Raw genomic sequence first — 25,824 nt, forward strand, 5'->3', positions numbered from 1 at the left:
GCAGACGTTCCTTGTGATAGATTAATAGAGTCATACGTGCTACCCAGAGATTAACTGGGGATCATTATCAGGACTTTATTATTAACGTATTAAAATAAATTTCAAAGAGTGCGTGATTTCTTACGCCAAAGGCCAGAGGAATGGATTACCATGAATGGACGTCACATTGAGCACCTATGAACAAGTGTTCAGATCTCAGAAAGTATGTGTTGTAGGATCCATGTTTATTAGACATTATTTTCTTGTTTTGATTCATACTAGTACCTCCTAAAATACTGGATACTTTTTTAACACCCTATATAAAGATAAATTATGGTTGTGATGCTACCGGGTACAGGAATTGAAGGGTTACCATTACTTGTAGACGGGTTGTTGACAAATATAACATTTATCATATAATATCACATCTTACATCATCAACTCATATATCCATCAAGTGAATGTATTACGTTTTCGAATATTGATTTTCACATTGCGAATTTCTTCTATCGTTGTTCATAGCTCGGGTCTGTTTGCAACACGAACACGTGTAATTTTGTCTTCAAAGATAGGCTCTTGTTACGTGACAAGTGTCATTTCTCTTATAGCTGCTCTAATGCGAGCATAAGAGTAGCCAAGCTCTCGTACAACCAAAACTAGCAACGCGTAACGTACTCGACTCAGGTTGTTTTTTTTTTTTTGTATTTTTCTTTGCGACATTTCATTAGTTTTGTTAAGTTCTAATTTTCTTGTGGCTTCATAGTTCTTCCGTCTTGAGTTCTGTAGCTTTCATCTGTCCCCTTTGACGTGAAGGTAAACTCCAGAACTTTTGATTCAATCCAAATTGAGCTGCGTCCGCAAGCGTTTCTGGCAGTTTCTCGTTCAGAGTTTCTGGTAACAGCAGTGAGCAAACTGCTCCCAGTAGTGCTAACCCTGCCAGGATGAAATAAGGATAGTTGACACCAACAGCGCTTCCCTGTAGATGAAAGATTAGAAATTGTTACTATAAATATTTTATAATGAAAAAAGACAATGTCTGTAAATTAAATAGAAGTGTATTGAACAAAGAAATGTTATTCTTGATCTGAAAGAAAAATGAAGAATCATCGTCCTCCATCATTGAAAACAGATCGAAGTTCGTATAATAATTTTGTGCGAACTTACAAGAAATTCTGGCATTAAATGAAGGTCGCATTTCAGCTTTATATTAAACGCAAAATTCCATTATGTAATTTAAAATTTTCTTTAATTTCATGGCCAATTTGTGAGAGTTTGGATACAGTACAAACACAGTGTTGTGATAATGTCCTTTGCATTAAGTACAGCGCTATTCATACTTAGAAGACATTGCGAACTATCCTTATTTTGAAGACTAGAATTAATGTGTAAACAGAACTCTACATTACAAGTGTGGATATTTTCGACTGCACAACACACTTCTCTCTCTTTCATTTTGTGTGTTCAGCTAATATTAATAGGTCGCCTTAAAATTATTTTCCTACAAATTTTATATTCATTGTTTTTGAGTTGCTAGTGAGTGACTTTATTACTAATTCAAAAGTCTCCAAGCCACCAGACGTTCACTGACACTGATATCATATACGCGATGTGCTGTTAAGTATTTCGACAAGATAGTTGTTATCACATCTCATCTGGCTGTTATCATACATATGTCGCAATGTTACTGATATTCTCACTGACTATAGCACTCAGTCACGTAATTATAAATGTTGTTATCTTTATCAACACCTATAGGTATCCTACAAACAAAACTCAGCTCGGACTCCTCGCGGCGCGCATACTATACCCCTCTTACTCCCCTGCAGTAGGCTTGACAGCATGCTGGAAACGGGAGCATGCGTCATCTGCGCGAGACAGTCACGCCCGCTGGTCTCTGCGCACCGAGTTCTCCTTGTTGGATGCCTATAGTGGCTGCGAGTCTTACGCACACTTCTCACCATGTATTTGTAAAACAAAAAAAATAAACGAATAAAATAAAAAGAAACAGATACGTACTTAAGACGCATCTTACATTTCGTACCGTTTGTATGATACTACATAAGCCTACTTGTTTTGTTTTAGAATAAAATTTCCGAAAATTAGTTTTACTAGTATTTTCAGAATAGTTCCTTTCAGTAATTTGTTTAAAGGATGATTGTGACAAAATCGTTGCTATATTTTGCTCTGATCCCAAGTAAAGGGTGTGTCAGAAAGAACGGATGGACTTCAAACTATCGATACGCAACGAGGAGAGAGATATAGTGAGGGGGACCACGACTGTTGGGTCAGCCAGAGAATGCAGTTTCAGTTGAGAACATGGTGTTGGTCTAGTGTACAACGTGCTTTCATCGTAGAGACATTTTTGAAAAATGAAGAGTCTGTGATCGCCACTCAGGACTCATTTCGACATCGGATGTCACGCTAGGATTCCAACTCGGAATACAATTTTGCGGTGGGTGGCTTCATTTCGTATCACAGGTTCAACATTAAAGAAGAAATCACCTGGACGAAATTCTATTGCACTGAGATTGTCCGAGGCTACGGTAAGATCTCGCGCCCTGCGACTTCTTTCTTTGGGACCATTTGAAGGCGTAAGTTTGTAAACATCGATCACATACACTGGACGAACTGAAGACAGCGATTCGTGAAGAAATCGTGGCAATTGCACCAGCTATGACTGTGAAAGTGATGGCGAACATCAGAAAACGCCTCGATGGCTGTATTGAAATCCAAGGACATCATATAGATAATGTTGTTTTACATAAATAAACTGCATGTATTGGTGAATATGTTGATAACAATAAATTTTTGATTTGATGAATCTTTACAATTTTCTTGCCATGTGAAATCCATCCGTTCTTTCTGACGCACCCTGTACTTTAAAATTATGTTATGTCTTGCGCAAAATGACTTTCATTGATTATAGTGACAAATTCTTTTTCAGATAAATTTTACGACATGCGGTAACTTAATATTTATTATTATTTATTAGTATACGGGCTGGAAAGAAGCTATTACTATCGTCCCACTCTTTGGGTTAACGTCGGCGTACACTTTGAGTTTTGATTGTCGCTACCGCCGCGCCGTGCCGCCAATAATGCATAAGTTAATTGACTGATTATTATTATTATTGTTTGGGACCACAAGACTCCTCTTTAAGTTCGGTGTTGCAATATCTATGTGCTATTCTAATGTCGTTTCTTCAGGAGATAACGTACTGTTATTCTACATAAATGTACAGAATCCGCGTTAAGCTACTATATAATTCGGCGTATTATAAATGATACGATATGATATGATATGATATGATATGATATGATATGATATGATATGATATGATATGATATGATATGATATGATATATTTGAAAACCAACTTTACAATTCATAGTTATGGTGGACCATCACATTTCTGCTTTTCGATCCACCATCCTTTTAATGCATACCACCCTTTTCTATTAATATATTCATTTGCCATATATTTCCTGATTACTTCCTATTCTTCTGTTTTAAATGAATTGCTATCTATTCTTCCCTATCTACCCTATTCTTTTCTCTCTCTCATACCTAGACTGTCTCCCATCCATTTCTCGCTTTCCTATTAAATATTGCATATTCCCTTCCTTAATAATTTATATTATTTATTTATTTTATTTTCTATTCTCAAATTTACCTGATCTTAATCATAATTTTCCAGCTATTTTCTCCGAAATTATTTGTTTACATTTACATTTTCTCTATTTTACAACACATCGCTTACTATTTCCCTACTGTTCTCTCCTCTGTTTATTTACGTATTTAAGTTTCTCTCTTCACTTCACTTCTAAATTTCCTGTTTTATTACCTCTTTCCATAAATTTATTTCTATAATACTCCTACAATTACAGTACCCCTGATACTACTCCCAATCTACAACAGTGAAAAACATGAAATATCTAATTCACTTAATTACACTTACAATTTCTCTCTCTTCCACTTCACATTTGTTCAGATGTTCTTTCACTTCAATTTTCTTCTATTCATTGTTTGTATGTCTGCCTTACCATCTTCTTCACTTAACACTTTGTTCTCAATTACTATATATTACAAATGAAGTGAATGAAAGTGTTAGTGCGTTCATCATACAAGTAAATTCTATTTATATTATTTATATTTGTGTTGTATTAATACATTATGTTTTAATGAAATTATATTTAACTATGGATATCACATGGAGAACCTGGGAAAATAATGACAATCATGATGGCAGTGAAAATAGGGTGTAATGTGATATAAGACAATGGTGAACATGGTTGTGCTAATATCGAAACCGGTGGGGAAAGCGTTCAAAGAAAGTCATCTCTAAAAAGAGTGGATAAACGAATACAGGAAATTGTATGTTATGTGCATGATTACATTAAAAAACTCATGTAGGAAAAGGGGGCAAGAGTAGAAACAGCAAAGGTGGTTAGCTTAAGCAGACAAACAGTCAGTAAGATTGTAAATAGGAGACCAAAACACCACAAATACCGGGTAACAAGAAACAGAAGTTTGGGAAAGTCGATAATTTCACCTGTGATGTGTAGCTCGTAGAGAGTTGTATAGATTTTATGAAAAATGACAATCACCAACAGTGAATGATCTACTACTGTGGGGAGCTCACGAGATCAGCCCTGGTAGGAATGTGGAGTAATGCCAATCCTACACGCAGGCAACATCCAGCGTAACGCCACTCTTGCTAGCAGAAAACGACATATTGACTATATTACAGTATTAACCAATGTGAAAACATTTGATAAACTTTTAAAATAGAAACCAACAGTGTCAACTTATGCAACACACCAACACAGAGCTAGTCTCAAACTAGCCGATATTTTCAGCCACGGTATAATTAAATATCATGTGGCGACAGTGATGTCTCTTTAGTGTCATAAGGGCCGTAACTCATAACAACTTATCTCTGGTCAGTTCTAGGAAGAGCGGTGCTCCATTCATCAATACCTCCTCGCACGCACCTAATTAAAACACACTCGCAGAGACTTTCTCGTAAGCTCCCCACAGTAGTCACGCTTCAAGCAGTCTGCGAATTTCCGTACCTAAGTGAGGGACTTAGACAGTTGTTATTAAATCTTGGGTTCCGCTTCCGCACACTCTCTAAAAGATGAGTGATTATGGAATCTGCCAGGATTGTTGCATGGAGGTATCGATATTTGACTATGCTGAATTATCTTAGGCAAAAAGGATATCTTATAATTTTTTTAGATGGTATGACACCCATGGTTGGGACGATGGGAGTTGTTCATGTCGTCTCCAACCACCAACATCTCGCGAGATGAGGATCAGATATTACATGCATACAATACTGAAGGCTGGGTCAATGGCTCTTCCAAAAATGTTCGCGATTATATGGCTGATTCACACAATGAAATTAATGCCACCATTTTTGAAGAATAGTTTCAGAACAGTCTCCTGAAAAATCTCCCACCTGAAAAGTGTGCAGTAGTAGTAGGTAACGCACTATACTATTTCAGTTAAAACTGAAAAGCATAAAATGGTTGAATTCATGAAAGCACATAACTTACCAGTTCCCAACTCAGTTCCAATAAATGCACATATACATAATAGGCATACCAATTCAGCATGTGATGAAGCTATTACACTGTTTCACTATTGTCTAAACGTGACAGTGCTTCCTCATTTCCGAGTAAGGGATGCAATAACATTTTGCACAGTTTATGTTGACTTGATTGTTGGCGGTGAGCAAGCTGAATGTTAACCTAATGAATGGGATGATATGCATTAATTTACACGAGTTACAGATCAGATCATTACGAGAAATTGTATCAAATTATGCTTTAGATGCGACAAATGATCTATTGATAATTTGTTAGTTTCCCCTTTTTTTTTTTTTTTTTTTTTTTTTTTCGAGAAAACTAAATACAACGTGTAGCAACGCTGCAGAACATAGTAGTACGTGCTCCTTCATTTTAATGACGGGTGGGTATAATCCTACCTCAGGGGTTCTGGATACAGCGTTGCCAGCTTTCCAAAACCATGTTACTACAAATGGAAAGTGATATTTTCAATTTGTTTTAGGCGATTAATCGAGACCTGTATTTTATATGATTAAATTCCTACCAAATCATGATTGTAAATAGCTTAGATCTACTCCATACTACCATAGAAAAACAGTTTCAGGGAATCCGCAATCATAATTTTAACACAAATTGATTTAAAAACTATCTGCAAAGGAATAGAATGTTGTTAGACTTCCTTTTCATACTTCTAGGAATTGCCTAAGAAAGAATGCAATACGTTCCCTTCCATCCGGTATATTGTTTACTATTATTCGAAATAATAATTGTACTTTTAAGTTGATGATTCTGCAGCTTGCAAAATCTTCATTATCAATTTTGAAATGAAGAGTTAAGCCAAGTTTTAATCTTTAAATGTAAATATTTCATGCTATGCTGAATATAAAGTATAGCCTCTTGGAGGATTAATGTAATGGAACAGAAGATTATAAGTTCATTGACTACCTATCTGTACATGTATCATCTATGATTAGAATTAACTTACCAGATAGGCGATGTAGGGCGCCACGACGCCCAGGGTTCCGGAGCCCGTGAAGCCGACGGAACTGCCCGACTGACGCACGCAGATGGGGTATATCTCCGTGTTGAGGAGGTACCCGACGTACACAGTGATCGTGATAAGGAACTTGACTCCCACCACAAGCGACGTCACCAGCCATTGCAGGGATCCCGCTGAGAGAATGACGAGAGAAATCCAACATCTTTCACTTTGTCATCATATGAAATAGGCCTATTTCAGTTTGTCTTGCTGTTGGAGTTACGAGTAAAGGCTGGTTCACAATAAACCGGGAACGGAAACAACGAGAACGAGAACGGAAATATTGTTAAAGTAAATCTATTTAAATGTGAGCATTCACAATTACTATTGTGAATGCTCACTTTTAAATACATTTATTTTAACATTATTTCCGTTTTTATTCTCGTTGTCGTTTCCGTTTCCGGTTTATTGTGAACCAGCCTTAAGTCTCGAGTGCAACATCCTTTCGGATTTTTGTACGCCATTACATATTTAACACTGTTAACCTGGTTACTCGTCTTCTACTAATTTTAGTGACGTTGTACAGGTTTCGCATGAGAAATCGCTAAAAATTTGTAGTTTGAGTAATACAGTGGCATATGCGCACTTCACTGTGATGAAAAAAATCTCAAGAATACAATACTGTATATCTCTAGCGATTACTACAGCAATGTTCATCTGTAGCATAGTAATGGATATTTCTCGAAGTCAGTGAAGGCTAGATGTGTCTGTAAACTGAATTCTCTTACTCGTATTTTCTATAATTACCTGTCTTCAGGGTAAAAATATCATCCATACAGGATCGTCCTTTTCTAAAGCCAGCTTGTTCTTATAATAGTAAAACTCCAGAGATACTTTTAAGTATTTCATTCAGGATTTTAGTATATGTTTTATAACTAGCATTCAGTAGACTTACACCTCTATAGTTAGCAGAATTGAAGAGTTCAAATGCAAAATAAGTTATATTCCCGAAATGTTTTCTCAGAAATTATCAAAATGTTCCACACAGTATATTTACAATGTATTTTATAAGTTTCTCTCTTCATTTAATTCCTTCTATAATGACAAGATTTTAGAGCAAATATTAATCTTCAATATTTTTCCTTCATTGAATTATTTAACTTTAAAAGTGGATATAGGCTAACTTGATTTGCACAAATCTGCGTATTGTATAACTTGTTTTGAACTTAATCGTGATGAGAGTAGATATTAATTTTGACCTTACCAGTTCTCTAAATATTCAAAATTGCAAATACAATATATTTTGCATTGAACGTTTAGAGCAGTATTATTCCAAAGCCTTCGTAAAACTGCACTGTAATGGTAACTAAGTAACAATAAGTGCACTGTAAAGGTAAGGGTTTACCAAGACTTTAGAAGCATTGAGCGTTCACTACATCGTATCGCACTCATCGGATGAATCGCACGGATCGGAAAAAGACAATCCTTGCTGTAATTGTTATGTAACCGCGTTCACTACATCGTATCGCACGCATCGGCTCTCGGTAAATCCGTCCACGTTTCTCGGATGAGCAACTTTTCCGATGCGTGCGATCATGGCCTTCTTTAATAAATCAATTTTAATTGCTCAACTGTTACTATTATGTTGTGCCATGTTCAGTGTCGCGCCAAAATGGCAGACGGAAAACTTATTTCGCTTGTAGAAAACTGCGAAGAATTATATAATTTGAGGCGTTCCCATTACAGTAATCAAGTCGTTTCTTACATTATATATTATGTAACCAATATCTCTTTTGTTTGTTCCTCTTCAATTAAGAAGACTGAAACAATTACAAATTCTTATTCGCTAACACTCATAATTAATAGACCTAACCTCAAACTCCTCTGTTTTCAGCAATGTCAATATTGTACGACGTCATGTTTTAAAATATCCGTTGCGTGCGATTCGTACGAGGAGTGCGATACGATGTAGTGAACGCTTACATTAATGGGTCTATTTCAGTATACTTTTATGTTACGAAGAATGGTTTCCCCAGAAACAAGGTCCTGTATGAGAATTCTAATTTTCAAGGACTAACAGCAATAGCTGTAAATAGCTGTAAATATTTAAATACAATCAAAGCCATCACTTACTGGATAATTGAAGACTTCCCCGGAATAAGGGTGTAAGCAACAAAAATATAAGTCATGTTTAAGGAGAAATTAAAATAATTTCAGTGACATATTTCGTTAGACCTATATTTACTAGCAGAACCATTTGACTAATCAAGGATACAAGTTTATTTAGCTATTGAATGCAATAATTTATTGTTATAAATGAATGCTTCAAAATTACTTTTTCCACCTAAATCATACATTTCACTAATTTGATGCTACATCCTTTTCCCGGGGAGGACTTCAATTGTGCCGTCAGTTCTAGTTTACATCTAAGTCGTACGTTCGAAATTGTTGTGTGTTTTGTTTTGGAACTGCACAACACCATATTACCCTAAATCCACACAGGCCTGCAACTCACCCTGAGTAACTGTAGTAATTAGTAGCAAACACAGAGCTGAGAGCATGTAGGCTGTTCCTTGCGTCCATCTCCTTCCCAGTTTATCGCTTATAATTCTGCCAAGTATAAATCCAGGGAACTCTACCACAGCCTGGAGGAAGAAATTCAGGTAAGGGTTTCCCGACATACCTGTCACTTGAAGAATCACTGTGTAGTAGATGAGATGACAGAGAACTCTGAAAGCAGAGAGTGAATCTCATATAATAATAATAATAATAATAATAATAATAATAATAATAATAATAATAATAATAATAATAATAATAATAATAATAATAATAATAATTATTATTATTATTATTATTATTATTATTATTATTATAATAATACGTATTGGCTACATTTTGAATAAGACGATATCCAGTAGAATAAGGTTTCGGGATAAATGCTTTGCTGAAGCAAATTTGCTTAATAACTCCTTGTTTTATACTCCCTCCATTCCAAAATATGGTAGTACAATAGTAATATGCGTTACAAGAGCGGTATGTTGAAGTTTTCATGTTCGAGGAAAAGTTTGAAAAAGCGAAACGTAGTTGAGCTTTTTTAATTTCCGAGAATTGAAAGAAAACATACCGCTCGTGTATCGTACATTATTTTGTGCGAAGATCGTTTATTACATACCTGAAAGAGGAATTTCTAATTAGTTGCAATGAAATCTCCATCTTGGTTTCTGTTCAATGACGGCAAACTTGCAAAACAAAAATATCTGTCTTCAACATTGATGCTTTAAAATGTTTTCTGTGTTTACTATACTCCAGCAGGCCATGATATATGTCTGTCTTTTTTTTCCTCAGTCTATAAATGCGAACTTAAAACAAACGGTAAGGTTATGTAATGATTTAGAGTTTACTTAATTTTTGCAAATATTTAAAAACAATAATTAACAGTGCAATTTAGGTGAAATTGCAGTGGTAAGTTTCCATTTTGTAATTATTACTATATTGAACGTCTCTAAAAATAATATGTTAAAAGCGTAAAGCAGCAAAATCAACATGTCACATAAGCGGTAAGAAGAGGGAAATTGTTATGTGTGTCAGGTTGGGAATACTGAATGTGGTATTTCACACTTACCGCGGATTGGTTTTGTGCGGAAACCAAGCAAATACGCACGATCTCGCACAAAACAAGTTTGATTACTGTGCATGCACGCACGAAATGTTTCGCGGTGTGGTGTTCTGTTCAGTATAGAGATGGGAAAAGTTATTTTCTCGTAACGGTTCCAACTGTTCCAGTTCCTTGAAAATACCAGGTTCCAAATAACAGTACCATATATAACTTGTATGTAACAACAAGGTGCACAGTGGTATCTTGGAACCGCACGGTTGACTAGTATCTGATGGAACAGTAGTATTTTGGAACAGATAAGTACTACTAGTATGTAATGTAACAGTGGTATTTAGGAACATACACGTACGACTAGCATGTAATATAAGTGGTATTTAGGACGCTAAATAATCACATACTTCTCTGTATGCCGTGTGATGCAGTATGTCATAGTGAGCCGAGATGTGAATTCGTGGAAAAGGAAAGTTTTCTAATACCAAATTGAATTCGTGGATCACGTTTGTTCGAAGCAGGAAATGTAATGCAATTTTAAATTATTTATAAATTTTATTGGTCACAAAATCGAAGTGGATCCCAATTGTAAATAAAACCTAACCTATTCTTTCTCTTCTGCTCAGCTCAAGTTTACAATAGTGTTCAATTTCTCCAAAAATTAGTAAATAAAAGCTATAATCATTTCGGCAGCGCTAAAATTCTAATTAATACCGTCATGGAGAGTAATAATCTCATTGTAATGAAATATGAAAATTTACCGTTGTATTTTTGTAAATAAAGAACTTCGACAATAGTCATGTTTCAACAGAATTTAGTTTAATTTCAAGAAGTGGTAATGAAACTAAAATTGTAAAATATTTATGAATAAAACATAACCTATATATTTTCGTCTCCCTTGATAAAATTCACAATGTACTTACTGCACTCTAATATAGGCATTATGCCAATAATTGTTTGATAGAATCCTACACCTAGTTTCAAGATAATGTGTACATTTTTTAAACAGCCTCATCATATGCAAATCAAGATTTCAGGTATAACTCCTGTAAAGTTGATTTGAATAATTTCGAGGGAAAAATTTTTCAAATCAACTTCACAGGGAGTTATACCTGAAATCTTGATTTGCATAATACACGTCACTGTTCGTTAAAAGAAAACCACAATTTAAGTCACACGGAGTTAGTGTGCACTCGAAGTTGGTTGCATGACTGTTGTCAGCCCACTTTGAGGTCTGTGGATATAGAGGGAAAAATTGGATCGTTGTCGGGTAGAGTTCCCGGGTAGCTCAGTTGGTAGAGCGTTGGTACGTTAAACCAAAGGTCCCGGGTTCGATGCCCGGCCCCGGAACAATTTTTTCCTCCAAATTATTCAGCCTCATCATATCTTTACTATTTATCTTTCACTTTAGATTCCAACATTTCTTTCATTGCGACGAAAGGGTTCCCAATTCTGCTTTCAAACAGTGGCGCCAACTTACATGGGCTCGTGGGAATCGAGCCCACCCAATAATTTATCGTGTTATCAATATACTTATGACATTTATTTAACTTATACCTCAAATGTTTGAGCCCAGCCAGTGTTTTCTAAAAGATGGCGCCACTACTTTCAATAGTGCCAAACATGTTCCGTGATGTGGAACAGACGTTTTCATAATGTAGTTCCAAAGTGAAACGAGTATTTTGTAACGGGAAGTATTTCGTAATAGCGGTATTTTGGAACGTAGTATTCCAAGGTGCTGTTACGTTATTTTTTCTCCACCTCTAGATGTTAGTGCGTCGCCTGTGTAGTGTCCTGTATTGTCTTATAAAAAGCTCGGCGCCGTGCTTCAACCGCGTGATGGGATTCGACTGTGTGTAGTCTAGTATAGGCCTGGAAAGCTGTCAATTTAAGTTAATATTCGTTATTAAGAGTATGAAGAAGACTAGCTTACTATTATTATGCTTTAATGTAACTTCTTTGAGAGAGGATTCTGGAGAAGTATCCTTCTGCAAAGTGTGGAACCAGATAAGCAATTAAAATTACTGTTAAAATTAGGAAAGGAGAAAAGAACAGCTCCTTGAGCAGGATTCGACTCGTGAACCCAGAACATGAAAGCTATTTTATACAAACTTACATGCAGCTGCAGACCAAGAAAGTGTTTCTGGCGAGTCTCCAGCTGGAGAATAAACTGCCCACCCCAAAGTGGCCTTCCTTGGCCTGGTCAGCTTTCTTTAAAATGGTGAATGTGTTTTCAGGGAGAGTATTTCCGTTGACATGTGCGATGTTGCTCAATACCTTCTCGCACTCTGCAGTCTTCCCACTGGAAGCCAACCACCTCGGCGACTCTGGAAACATTCTGAATGTGTTGGACATGTGTTGAACATTGAGACATTCTGAAGAACAATACAACATAAGCTTTGAAACATTCTATTATATACTAGTTGGGTGGAAAGTATTGTAATAAAGGAGTTTTTTATTCGTTCGGCGAAAACTAATTTAGATATATGGTTTTATTTCTAGACAATTGTACAGAATGAATCATAAGCAGTATGATTAATTTCAAAAGATTTTCATTTGAGATATTTCAAACAAAAAGTATTAATACAATTTTTCTCGTTTTTGCTTCCTTTTCGAGAAAAAATATTATTTTACACGTAACATTTCATAGCATATTTTGGGAAAGCTATTGACACTATACATCTTGATTACACAACTTTTAACACTATATCACTTCGGAAAAGGCCTATTATGTCTTGCTCGTGTTAAATTTTACATTACCTCGTTAATATATTTCAGCCTGTTGTCGGCCATCTTCAGAACTCAGAGTTCGAAGATGGCCGATAACAGACTGAAACATGTTAACGAGGTAATGTAAAATTTAACACAATAAAGACATAATACGTTTTCCAAAGCTATTGAATTAATTCCCAATATTCTCAGTCAATTTAAGAGAGCAGTGTATTATGATAATCAATTATTGAAATAATTTTAGTTTTGTCCTTCAAATGTGTAGAAATTTGATCCGAACAAATGTAAGTTTTCGTTCTGCAAAGAGATTTTAAAACGTGATGCACTCTGACAACGCTTTAAAGGTTATTGTCTGTAGAGATGCAGCTTGCGTATGCGAGGTATGGGTGAGAGAGCGAGGAATATAAACATAACACAATTGCTTTTGAAAGACGGCTCGGGAAATTTGTTTTTGTTTTTTTTTTTTGTATGTAAGTTTACCGGTTACTACTTTAAAAACTAAGGTACGACAAACGGAGATTTTTTTAAATAATAAATTCGATTTGTATAACGTAAAATAAGTTTCTCTTATTATCTCTGTTCACCGTATATTCAGATATAATTAAAATTAAATCTAAAAGTTTAAAAATAATATTTTTAATTTTGTTCGTTACTTTAACAATAAAATTTAGAGTTTTAAGTGTTTTAAAATTTTGTTTTTTTTTTTTCAATGTGAAATAAGCATAATTATTGTTTACGATCTCTAGAATATTGAATTGAAATGGCGGTGTAGAAATATTCCTTTTTTTCAATTTAGCTTGAAATAAGCGTTTCTTATTTTTGTGTTATCTGAACATTTAATTAAAATTAGGTGTAGAGTTTATTTTAAATTTTACAAGATTTTATTTAAGATGAAATGAGTATTGTTCATTCTCCGTTCTCTAACACAGAACACAACAATTAAATAGTAGCCTATATCTTAATTTTTTTTACGAGTTTAAAAACAATGTACATGACAATGATCTTCCACTTCTCTATTCAGGACAAGTAGTTTGGGTTAATAACAATAATTAATCTTACAGTTCAAGTGAATATTTTGACTTAGAAGTGTCACAGTTGTTTAGAAACTAGAAAAATGAAGGACATTGATTCAGCTGTAACGTCAGTGACAAAATAGGTATAACATCCGTGTCATGGAAGATCGCCTCGGACTGACAGGGGGGGCCTTGAGGGAAGTTGCCGAAGCAGGAATGGTATATGGATTTCTGTTGGCTGTAGGGACCGGTCGTCAGGGAGTCATGTGTTTGGATTGGTGCGCGTAGGGGATCTATGGCACGTAACTTATTCCATATCGAGGGTTAGCGCAATAGATCTCAACAGGTCGTAGTGCTGGGCCATCCGTATCTCCCTCACTTAAATTCCATTCCATTCCAAACTAATTGGATGTCATAGCTTCCACATGGACACTATGAGAATGAATATATTTTTGCTTGAGAGAGGAACCGGAGTTTTACACTTCTTGTTAATAAAGTGTAAAGTGAGTTCACAAATCTTGTAACATCCGTGACGGAACCTTTTCTTTATTTTGTGCGTTAATAATAAATTTTATTCAACAACTTTTTTCTGTAAAATTATACTGATCTTCTAAATTTATTCTAATAATAAAAGTTGACAAAATTAATTTCATTTTCAATATATAGGGTTTTTTTTTAAATAGTAAAAATGTAATATCCTGACAACTGGACTGGTTGAATTATGTCTTCTGCAAAATAGGAACGTCACCTGCCAAAACGGCTTAAATACGTAGGCCTATCACTTTGGCACACTGGTTTCTTCTATGGAATGCTTGTTATCTTGCAACTCTATGAAATTCGCATTGATCAAATACTCAGGCGCAGGTTCATACCGCGGGGCTTAGAAACTTTCACGAGGGAGAAATTCTGCAGTTTCCCCAAAAAATTTTACATAGGCTGAAATGCGTAGGGATGCTCCATCTCCCACCCAATAAGCATCCCTGCCTCTGCCTCTAGCTCTAGTTGGTAGCTACACATATAGCACCGAGCTATCAGAGGAGCGTAGATTTAATATTGAATACTAGCCGTACCCGTGCGCTCCGCTGCACCTGTTAGAAATAAATATAAAGTAATTACATAATTAAAATAGGACGTTTGATCCAGGGAACATTCGTGTTTGATAGATGGATAAATCGTTTAATATGTTACTTAATTTAAATTGTATTTAAATAATTAAAATGCGGTCATTTTGGTCCAGAGTGCAATCATTTGGTGCCATGACAATTCCTTTAACATGTTTCTTAATTGTTATTACATGCAACCATAATTTAATGAAGATTGACATATCATTTAGTTTTAATGTGTATACTTTATATTACTTGCTATATGTTTCAGAAGTTACTGTAATAACATTGTAGAATTATGTCCATCTAGAGAAACTACACTTTCCAATGGTGAAATAATAATTAAACAATTAATTAGCTTCCGATATTACTTCATACAAACACAGAAACATTCTCTTAGGCTATGTTTAATAGCTCTCGATTATTGTTGTCCAAGGCCCCTTATAGACGAAGTCATTTGTTTTTATTTCAGTACAGCGCCTTAGATGGCGTTATTGTAATTTTAAAACTTATTTATCTCATTAATATCAGTCCTATCAAAATTTTGTATAGAATAAAACTTATTGCACATTATTTTTAAAGAAACTTTTGATATGTAATATTTTTCATGAAAATCAATAATAAGTGAGATATTTCGATTTATTTAATTCAGGCCCCCTTATAACCCCCCCCTTTTAAATAAAGTATTTTGAATGCCATATAACCTAAAATCTAAGTTACAATGAAGTTAATTTATATTCCAATTTTCATATAATTCGGTTCAGCCATTATCGCGTGAAAAGGTAACAAATATCCAGACAGACAGACAGACAGACAAACAAAAATTAAAAAAAGCGATTTTCGGTTTCAGGATAGTTAATTATACATGTTAACACCAATTATTTTTGGAAAATCGAAAATTACCAGAAAAATTTTGGCTACAGATTTATTATTAGTATAGATTAATTAGTGTATGAAATAATTATTAAGGTACGGGTAAAGTAGGTGTATCAGAATACGCTATATAGCTGTATAGGATAGGGCCTTGACTTACTTCAGACTAAGTAAACACTACCCCTTTCCACTAGCTAAAACTCTACCTGCTGGAAGAGCGTTCCCCACCCCCTAGCCAAAACATCAGTGAATGAACAGTACAGCCGATAGGAACTGAATATACGTCGTCGCTATGTCGGCTGGGGGACACGCGACAACTAGTTAATGTTTGTAAACAAATCGCACGGACAAAGGATAGGCCTATAGTTACTTTACTTGAACCTTAGTAGGCCTAATAATATAGCTTACAACTATTAGGAATTAAACTTCTTAAACTCTCAATAAACTGGGGGGGGGGGGGGGAGTGAAAAGTGTAGCTTATGCTATGGCATTTTCTTTGGTGATATAATATAACAAAGTTAAGCAAACGCTGAACTAATCATGGCATTTATGCATTGTAATAAATAATAGACCAATTATTCATGCCAGTTTACTATTATCTGTTACGATGTAAAATTCCTGGTTTGTGTACATTGCATTACTTGTGAAGTGTGAAAATGAGTAGCGACGGAAGGGAGGATACTAGCAGCATAGCTTTCCACTCTCCTCCAGTAATCCATGCCAGGACGGTGAGTGTGCAGGTACCACCAGTCCAGCCGAAGAACTGGAGCATTGCTATGTGCGATCTCTTCTCGGAAGACGACAGTTCCACGCCTGTAAAAACAACACGTTTTAAATGTGGGAAATGTTTTGTGTAGTACTAATGCAGTAATTATGCGAAAAAAAAGGCGATAAGCAATTACTGCTTGTTTTAAAATATTATCATGCAATGCCATTGATTTCTATAATGTGTCAGCCGGATCAATAATATGATTATTTGAAGGTACGAATTTATACCACAAAGTGAGGGTATTAGATCAGCTGTACTTAGACTGGCGTTACGTCATGAATTACGTGAATCCTGAGGTATGGCCAGGTTACAACTGAAATGTGTTTTGTATCGCAGCAATTGAATGGGGATATTTTTTCATGTTTAGGGTTCAGCGTTGTACTCCGGCAGTTGGTTTGTTTACATTGCACTGCGATTCGTTGATTGGTTAACCACATAAAGCTACAATCTCACCCTGCTTATACCACGGCAGAGTTCCCTAACATGCACTGCATTGCTAGCTACGCTCACTCTCTTTTTCAACTACGAACTCGCTATGCATACCTAACCTTGTAGTATCTGTAGGTAAATTCCTATCTTTAAGGATTATACAGCGCGTTTAATTTCTATTCTCAGCCGCCACCACTCTCGAACTCTACCATCCCTAGGCCGCTCCACAAACTTGATCTCGCCAAATATTATCTCGCTATCACCAATCTCATCGACGCTAAATAACCTAGTAGTTGATACAGCGTTGTTAAATAACCAACTAAAAAAACATGTCAACGGACCAGTTATTACTACTGGTTCAAGAAATAAATTGTTTATGCTCTCTTTTCTTTGAACGAGATGACAGTACGGAAATTTCGCTAAATCTTGCTAGCGTAGCATAGGCAACAACTTGTACAGCCGCCATGATAGCCATCGAACCTTCCAGCAGTTTTGTTCCTATTTCGCTGCAGCGTGACGTCATTGTTTTCCACCGGTCCGGTGAGATTCGGAATACGCTGTCAGTCTCTTCAAGCAGTCATTCGATGTTGTCTCTCCGTGTCTCCTCTTGTCTGTTCGCGACCGTCATGCCGCGTCTGATTCTGTGTGCACCACATCATAAGAAATCACTGGAGACAAGTACCATCAGACAAAATGTAGCGTCTGATTCTATGTACATCCGGCCTAATTTTACGTATTTGTTTAGTTTTTAGAAAATATTATTTTGTCACTTGCCTATTACAAGAGGAGCCACGAACACTGTGACAACGGACGAATTCCCGATGAAACAGAACAGCAGGAACAGATAGTAGGTTCCAGAGACCAGGACAGACAAACACCTGCCTACCACCATCGTAGCAACGGCGATGAACAGAACGGGACGACGGCCCATTCTGCAACACAACACATCACATCACATCACATCATAGAATACTTTGCGACTCTGCTGTGCCAAATAAAATTGAGTAAATGTATTATACAACCAAGCTCGGAATAGGATCGGTGAGATTCAGAACTACAACTTTCGTACACTTTCATTCCGGCCGTGAGCCCTCTCGCTGGCAATAGTAGCGCCGCCAGTCCATCCTATTCCGATATTGGTTGAGTAATATGTCCATAACAAAAACTTTACTTATAATTTGTTAGAAATTATGCCATAATTTGTAGATAGTGTAATATATTATTTTCTTGCCATCTTGTTTTTAGTCTGCCTATATTTATATACAACAGAAGTTGTTCTTTCATTCTTAATACAGGGTGATTCACGAGGAAAGGCAAAAATTTAGGATGTGAATTCTGAAGTCATTCTGAGTCAAAAAGTTCATACGAATATAGGTCCGTTTTCGAACGGTTACGGAGATATGGCTCTTTGATTTCACAAAAACTTCTAAGATTACATTGTACTAACTCGCATTTAGAGACAGATAACGGACAAATTTAAAGTTTTTATTAATGTATGGATACATACCTAATATTCTAGACGTCGGGGTCGATGTTTTCGCACATTTTCAAATATATCTCCTTCTGCTTCAATGCACCGTTGCGCTCGGGCGTGAATCGCGCTCATCGCTCGAGAGGGCTGCACTTAACTGTTCTTTATCCCGCATCCAAAATACGGTCGATTAGCGCCTTTCTCGTTTCCCCCCTTCCTTTGCTATACCAAGTCTTTCATCCAACCCCATAGACAGTAAGTATTCATCGATATGGTACCCTTCTGTTCGGAAAGCGTCGTTCATATTCAGCGACGGCACGCAAGGAACTTCCATCGCACAAACCATAAACATACACAATATCGGCGTATTCTGAAGTCGAAAATTTATAAGGCATCTTGAAAAACACAACTTAACACTTCCGATAACTGTACCTATGTAACTACTGTACTGTAGGTAGCTGACTGAACTGTTGTGAATTGATGATAGTGTAGGTTATTTGTGTTATCTGCAGGTTATGTGTCATTACATCAGACAAGGACAGGCGATTGGACATTTGTAATGCCTCAGCACCTGGTTTATTCCTCTTATCTACATCGTTCACAATGCAGATTCCAATGTTACGTCATTCATTGCGACCTTGACCTTGTCTCAGGCCTCGTCTCACGTCAGCAGCATATGGTAATGTGTGATTCACATTGGGGCGAGACGTTTTACCAAAAAAATGCACCTAGCTCCACCATCGTTCGAAAACGGACCTGTGTTCATATGAACTTTTTCACTCAAAATGGCCTAAGATATCGTATCCTAAATTTTTTACCTTTCCTCGTGAATCACCCTGTATATGTTGATACCAGTTTATTTTTTGTTCTGCAATTTTTGTGTTGTGTTCCTTACGGATGTCACTGCTTCTCTTTTGATCCAAGAGGACGGAACAGACCGTCGGTCCTAATCCCTAAGGAAGAAGATATAATTATTATTTTCTCAACTGAAATGGAACTTACGTATCTCCCAGGTGTCCGAACACGAGACTGCCGAGAGCCTCACCTGCTCGAGCGGCGAAGAGGGAGTTGGCCACGTACAGTTCTTTGTCACAAACCCAGTCCTCCTGAGTCGGAACCGTCATCTTGTACCACGTAGTATCGTACTCCCAACCATGCTGGCAATCTGTCAATCATATTTTCAAATCCATACTGTGTAATAACAGGCAAGTAAATTACCCTACTGCACAGCGCAGTCTGTTAGCTTAGGCATGCTCCAATCATTCCTGTCTACTTCTATTATTTCCAACATTAAAGAGCGAGATACCATTAATATTTAATTCAACGAAATGTTGAAATATCTTAAGCACATTTGATCTTCAATGATAGTAAGTTTTTAAATTGGTACTATTTACATCAACAATGTTTACCCACCTTCATTTTCGGCATCATGTTGATCCTACGTAATGGGACTCCCACCATGTGCTGCAAAATGCCATGTGAAGAAATCGCGTCTTACACGAGTATGTGGTGTAGGTGTATATGTTGTGCATGTAAACTAAAGGTGGGGTGTGATAGCATTTTGCCGTCACAGCCGTCACAGCTTCGGAAAAATCGCTATGACAGATAATAACGATTTTGTCACAGTCTGGTTTTTGTGTTCGGATGATTTTTGGCGATTCATTCATTAAAGATGATGACAGGCAATATATGCCACAATCCAAGGGTAATGCCGTCATCAGTTGTAATGTAGATGTTGCTAAAAGTCCAGCTTCTCTGGGTCCTTCAGATCTTCAATTTGTGGTCATTTTACAAAATTAAGGAATATAACCCTGTTCTTTGCAAGGGGATATTACGATCAAAAGGCATAGTACAGCTCGGAATGTACCGAACACGAATCTTCGTTTTGAGATCCAAACCATTACTTCCAACTAGTGACCAATGATATGTTCAGTCATCTCTTTCACATATTCCATAACATTAGATTCTTGAAATTTTACAGAAATGAGTAATTCATCTAAATTAATCGCCATTGCAATATGGACTATATATCAGCACTATATTTAATCAAAACATTTCAGTATTCCCCATCACAAGCCGATATATGTTTGTTAATGCTCTCCTGCGAAGTGAATTGATATATTTCTGCCATGTCTTAATATCAACAATAGGGATTAGTGCGACGAATATACTAAAATCAAAATACCACACGATGCGTACCAAGAATGTTTACGAAAGTGAGTCATTATAGCTACAGTATCAAAGAGTTGCTCTCAAAACCTCTAGAGTGGGACGATAGTTAATTAGATCCCAGATATGTTGTCCCTTCAAGTTAATCTTCTGACTAGCAAGCAGTTGTCTGGACTCTGGAGCTGTCATTAGTCATATACGTACGTACAATATAGTTCTCGCCGAGCTTAGACGACCTCACTCATACCACTCTGCTGACTTGTGCCTTACCCAAAACATAATAAATGAGCGGATTCCTATGTAATTAAATATTATTTTTGCGTGTGATAAAACACAATTAACAAAGATAAAAATTCCGAACATGAAGTTTCAAGTTTAAAACCCGAATTTCATTTCACATAAAAACACATATTTTCACGAAATCTATTATAAACACATAAATCTTGGAGTTTTTTTACTTAAATAATTTTTACAAGGACTTTTAAATATGTTAAAACTAAATCAATTATGTCACTCAGAAGTACGTAATCTTTTTAAGAATTTTGGTTGCTTCGTGTTTCTAAGCGCTGTGTGGTGTATCCGTGATCCATTTTTGTAATAGTATCGCCACAAGTTCTGTGAACTGTTAGGCAGCATATTAGTGTTCTTGTTAGAGAATAAATTAACGTGGACAAGGAGGAGAGATCTTGCAACATATAATTAGAAATGTTTATTGTTGCTGAAGATGATTTCATTCCACGCTTTGTTTGTGAAACACAACAGATAAGAGCTCGGGTATGAACATTATTTAATTTAAACAAATCTCTCGCCTCTCGCTCATGTCCATCAAGTAAGGCAATACGTCTTGTTGTGATTCCCTCTTATCGGGCTTCGTCAATCGATATCCTTTAAGATATATTGAAAGATGGTTGTTTAAAAAACGATTTGGCTTTCCTATTAGCAAATCTAAGCTTTTTGTGTGACACCATAAAAAAACTCGAAACATCCAAAAACCTGTTCTCTGAAGCAAGGAGGTGCGTGCCGTGAAAATTAAACTAGACTCGCTACCAGGTCCAGAAGTACAAGTATTAAGGGACAAATTCCAGAATGTGTTTGGGAAAAACAGTGGATATAAAAAAATGTGTGAAGTTACTCAAGTATTGGAGGGTGTGTCTGTAGGTGAAATTGAAGGTTTATGTGTTTCTGACATTCTTCTCTGTAAATATGCACGTCTGTAGTCCTGTGATGTGGAAAGATCGTTTTCACAGTATAAGTCGTTGTTCAGAGATAATCGACATGCATTTGTGATAGAGAATTTGGAGATAACCTTTCTTCTTCACTGCAATTCTCGACCAACTACTAGCAACTGATACTCAAGTGTGGTTGGTGAGTTAACATTTTTTTTTGAAGCTAAGTAAGGTATTTTTGTCATATTTAAAAAAATATTTTTTTTATTTTTAGCAAATATTTTCGTACTTTTTAGCACATAAAAAAATATATTTAAATTTTTTAGCACATAAAAATCCGTTCTCTAATAATAAATCATACGGTGCATGCTTGTTAGTTATGCGGCGTTGTCACTCTGAATTAGCCCAGCCGCTGGGCTGAGGCAAATACGATTTTTTTTAACAGAGAAGTTAGTAGTTGTCTCTTGCGAGAAGATCCTAATCAGACATTACGTTATTCTTGCAATACCTCTGAGGAATTACGAGCCTATCATCGGACAGTACACACAAATATTTGCGGCAAGATAAGCTGCTCTCTCTACTCGGGCTGAGGCCGTCTATGTTTGGCAACGCTGTTATAAAGCAATTCAGTTACCGGACGCGGCCAACTGCATAACATAAGCATCGAGACCATGGGGTCGTCTAAGTTTGGCGAATACTTTACATCAGTCGCCATGACTATGAATCACATATCGCTCGGAGTTGTCATTTTGTAACTATAGTCACAGTCAGAATCAGTGGCAAATCTATCACAGCGACAAAATCACATGTCTTCAAATCACACCCCACCATTAATGTAATGTATATAAAGTAGGTATGTAATGTATGTGAATTATGTATTATGTAACTATGTAATATTTGTTATTATGTGTATTACTGTGTTACATATGTCTATGTATGTAGTATGTATGTATAAAATTTGATAACCGTGTTTTGGGCTTGGCATTTTCCGCCGTCGCGTCGTCGGATGAAGTGCCTTCTTACCAAATAACCAGACACAGTCTAAGAGTTGTGGCAGGCATACGGACTGTGGGGAAGCCTTTCTCGGAGTATTTCGTTCCCGTCCCACGTATCAATTTCATTCCACCATTGTCCCAGTATCACCATCGTTGCGTAAACACTATAGAGGTGGTGAGTAAAGAAGTTAATTTTAATTCCATCTCAGATCTCTCTGAATGATAACCGACCCTCTAGTCTAGTGCCTAGTCATCCGTCCTCTACCAGCTGCTTAAAACTTGTTGTCCTCACCTATAATTGATCGGTGTTCCTCAAGTTCTTCGAAGATCGTACGGTTGTAAGTTACTGTCGTGTTGTACATCTGACATTTGCGGAAGCCGTAACCACTTTCATCCCTAGAATATGAATTGAGATAGGTTAAGTTAGGTAACGGTGGCTAGGGGCGAGTTAGGGACGACCCTTTGCACGTCAGCCATACTGAGGCCTATTGTGCACCCCCAAGTTATGGTATGAATGAGGATGAGGTGTACCAGCTCACCGGCCGCATGTGACCCTCACCCGCTCACCTAATGGGGGACCCCTACCCCTCCCGTCCTAAGTTATACCGCCAAGGTGACCAAGCAGCAGGTTAGGTATGCATAGAGCAGCGGTGACCAAAACTCAAGCTGCAGTGATTACATGCGACAGACAGCGTATGAAGTAAGGAGACGGAGGAAAGGTACTTGGCATGAAAACTACAACCAGTGGTGGGTCCTGTACTAACATCTTGATCAATCCCGCGGATAAAAATCTCAAGCTTTGCTGTCATCAAGAGCCTGTGAATAATATACTATTTTTCTTGCTTTTTTTTTAACCTTCCTCTTGAATATAATCAGAAATTTTCTAAATTCTTCTGTCGATACTTGGTCGAGAAATTCGTAGTTTTTCAAAATTAAAAACCTTTTAGGGACAAGTTATTTAAGCTATTTTAATCATTACTCTTTTGAGAAATTCTGTTCTATTAAAAGGCTTTAGATCACGAGATATTTCAAACCCCATTTGGTAGCTGATGTCCTTACATTTATTTATGTCATCTTTTCTTCTTGGCTATGATTTAATACATGCCAATTCCTGGTGTTTAATAGTTCGTTGGCACATAATATTGAATCAGTTTTTATACAATATTATTATTAAATGAATAACTAATAAATAGTTACCCTCATCTAAAGATTAAGAAGATTAAAATTGAGATAAAACCTAATAATTTCATCCTTCTAGGAAAAAGATCTAAAAATATCAATATTCATGCACGTACAGGAGAATTATAGAAACATATACTTAGTGGTCAATAATAATAATAATAATAATAATAATAATAATAATAATAATAATACATTATTCAGCGTGGCAATTAATGTTTCTATATACTCCTAATTGAACCGTTGAGCAAAGTAAACATATTATATTTTGTCCGACAGAACAACAAAAAAGTTCTCCTCATTCTTTACGAAACTATCTCTTACTGCTTAGAGACAGAGTTTGTAGAGCGACATGACACCGCCACTGCTTGCATTCAGTACATGAATGAAATTCACAGCAATGTACAGGAAACTCCTCGTACCCTTTTGAATGTCTGTGATTACACGATGTAATCACGACACCCGCTCTGGTCAACGCTGGCATAGAGTGTTCGTTGTTGAAAGAGAGAGCGCAGATAATCCAAATTCAGCAACCGTGAGAGATACTGATAGGGTACTAAAGATGTGCGAAAAACTAGAAGAAACTTGTGAAAAAGTTCAGAGAGTTATATGATAGTTATAGAAACAAGTAAATGCAAACAAAGGTGTGTGAAGTGTAATAAGTTAACTAGATAGAGGAGAAATCTGACTTAGTCTGAGGTATTAGATCGGTAAAAAATGTGGGGATTAGATAAATTAGTTTAACTAAAATGGAACTGTGAATAAGGTAGAGGAATAAGTAGTGAAGTGTTAATGAGAAGATGAATAGAATAAAACAGTAAGAAGAAAAGCAATAAAGGTAGTGAGTCTAATAAGAGTTAAAGATAGTAAGTAAATATTTATAGCCGCTACGCTGTTATTCCCGGTGTTCTTACACCTTAGGAAGTGAAGGCTCTATAAAGTTTAGGTAGGTAATAGCGTTCGTCATTTCTGTTCTTTCGTTGCCAAGCTACCAGACGGGGAATCTATTTGCCACACCGTTAAACATTATCATGTCGTAGCTCCTATGATAATAAATCAAATTCACTGTAATTGAGCAAATAATTGAGCGGTAAATAACGTCCTCGTGTGCTTTCTGCGAACGCCAACAAAAGAACCAAAATGGCTGGCGATTATATTAAGTATTTACCGAACCTTAGGAAATGCATAACGTCATCATCAGCGAATCACAAGACGCACACGTTTAAATGTAGCCGACCTGCAACGTGATTGGCTGCTGGAAATAAGATCGACGTGACTATAGAGTTTCATGTAATTGAGAGGAAGAATATGAGAAGTGGAGGAGGTAGAAAGTGAGTGCAAGTAGTAAGAGTGAACCGTAAAAGTTATCCATTAAAGTGTAAAAGTGATAAGTGAATTGAACAAGTAATAGCAAGGAAATATTACAAACATTAGAACATTGGAACAATAAATGAGACAAATAATATAATACGGTTATGTAGATGAGAAAGTAGAAAAATTAGTGTATTTTAGTGAGAGATAAAAAGGTTTTAAGATAAACAGAAAATTAGTGTTAACAGTAATGAAAGATGACAATGATAGTAGTAGAGATGGCTGAGTAGATTTTAGCAGAGAATGTTTGTAAACAAGAGTAAGGTAGACAATATTCCACACTATTCGGGAATGGGATTCAGGGAAGATAAAGAAGGTGAAGAGTTGAAAATACTGTATAGTAGAAGGATAAAGGAAGAAAATAGACTGAAATAGGGTTTAACTTTAGGTAACTGGAAAATATGGGGAGATATGAA

The 25,824-nt window shown here is 36.3% G+C and overlaps 1 protein-coding gene across 3 annotated transcripts in view; it reads right to left on the reverse strand.

The window, feature by feature from the left end:
- Positions 1 to 369: 369 nt before the first annotated feature.
- The window catches only part of LOC138703396 (carcinine transporter-like), a 30,654-nt gene continuing 5,199 nt past the window's right edge, over positions 370 to 25,824 (reverse strand). For all 3 annotated transcript variants that reach the window (XM_069831230.1, XM_069831243.1, XM_069831233.1), the window contains 8 exons: positions 23,151 to 23,254; positions 19,531 to 19,693; positions 17,832 to 17,989; positions 16,501 to 16,672; positions 12,257 to 12,478; positions 9,046 to 9,260; positions 6,537 to 6,724; positions 370 to 955 (listed from right to left, as the gene is read on the reverse strand). In XM_069831230.1, the coding sequence (XP_069687331.1) occupies positions 737 to 955; positions 6,537 to 6,724; positions 9,046 to 9,260; positions 12,257 to 12,478; positions 16,501 to 16,672; positions 17,832 to 17,989; positions 19,531 to 19,693; positions 23,151 to 23,254 (1,441 nt within the window). In that variant the 3' untranslated portion in view covers positions 370 to 736. The remainder of the gene's footprint in view (positions 956 to 6,536; positions 6,725 to 9,045; positions 9,261 to 12,256; positions 12,479 to 16,500; positions 16,673 to 17,831; positions 17,990 to 19,530; positions 19,694 to 23,150; positions 23,255 to 25,824) is intronic.

This window comes from Periplaneta americana, chromosome 1, assembly GCF_040183065.1.
Source record: "Periplaneta americana isolate PAMFEO1 chromosome 1, P.americana_PAMFEO1_priV1, whole genome shotgun sequence".
NCBI lineage: Eukaryota > Metazoa > Arthropoda > Insecta > Blattodea > Blattidae > Periplaneta > Periplaneta americana.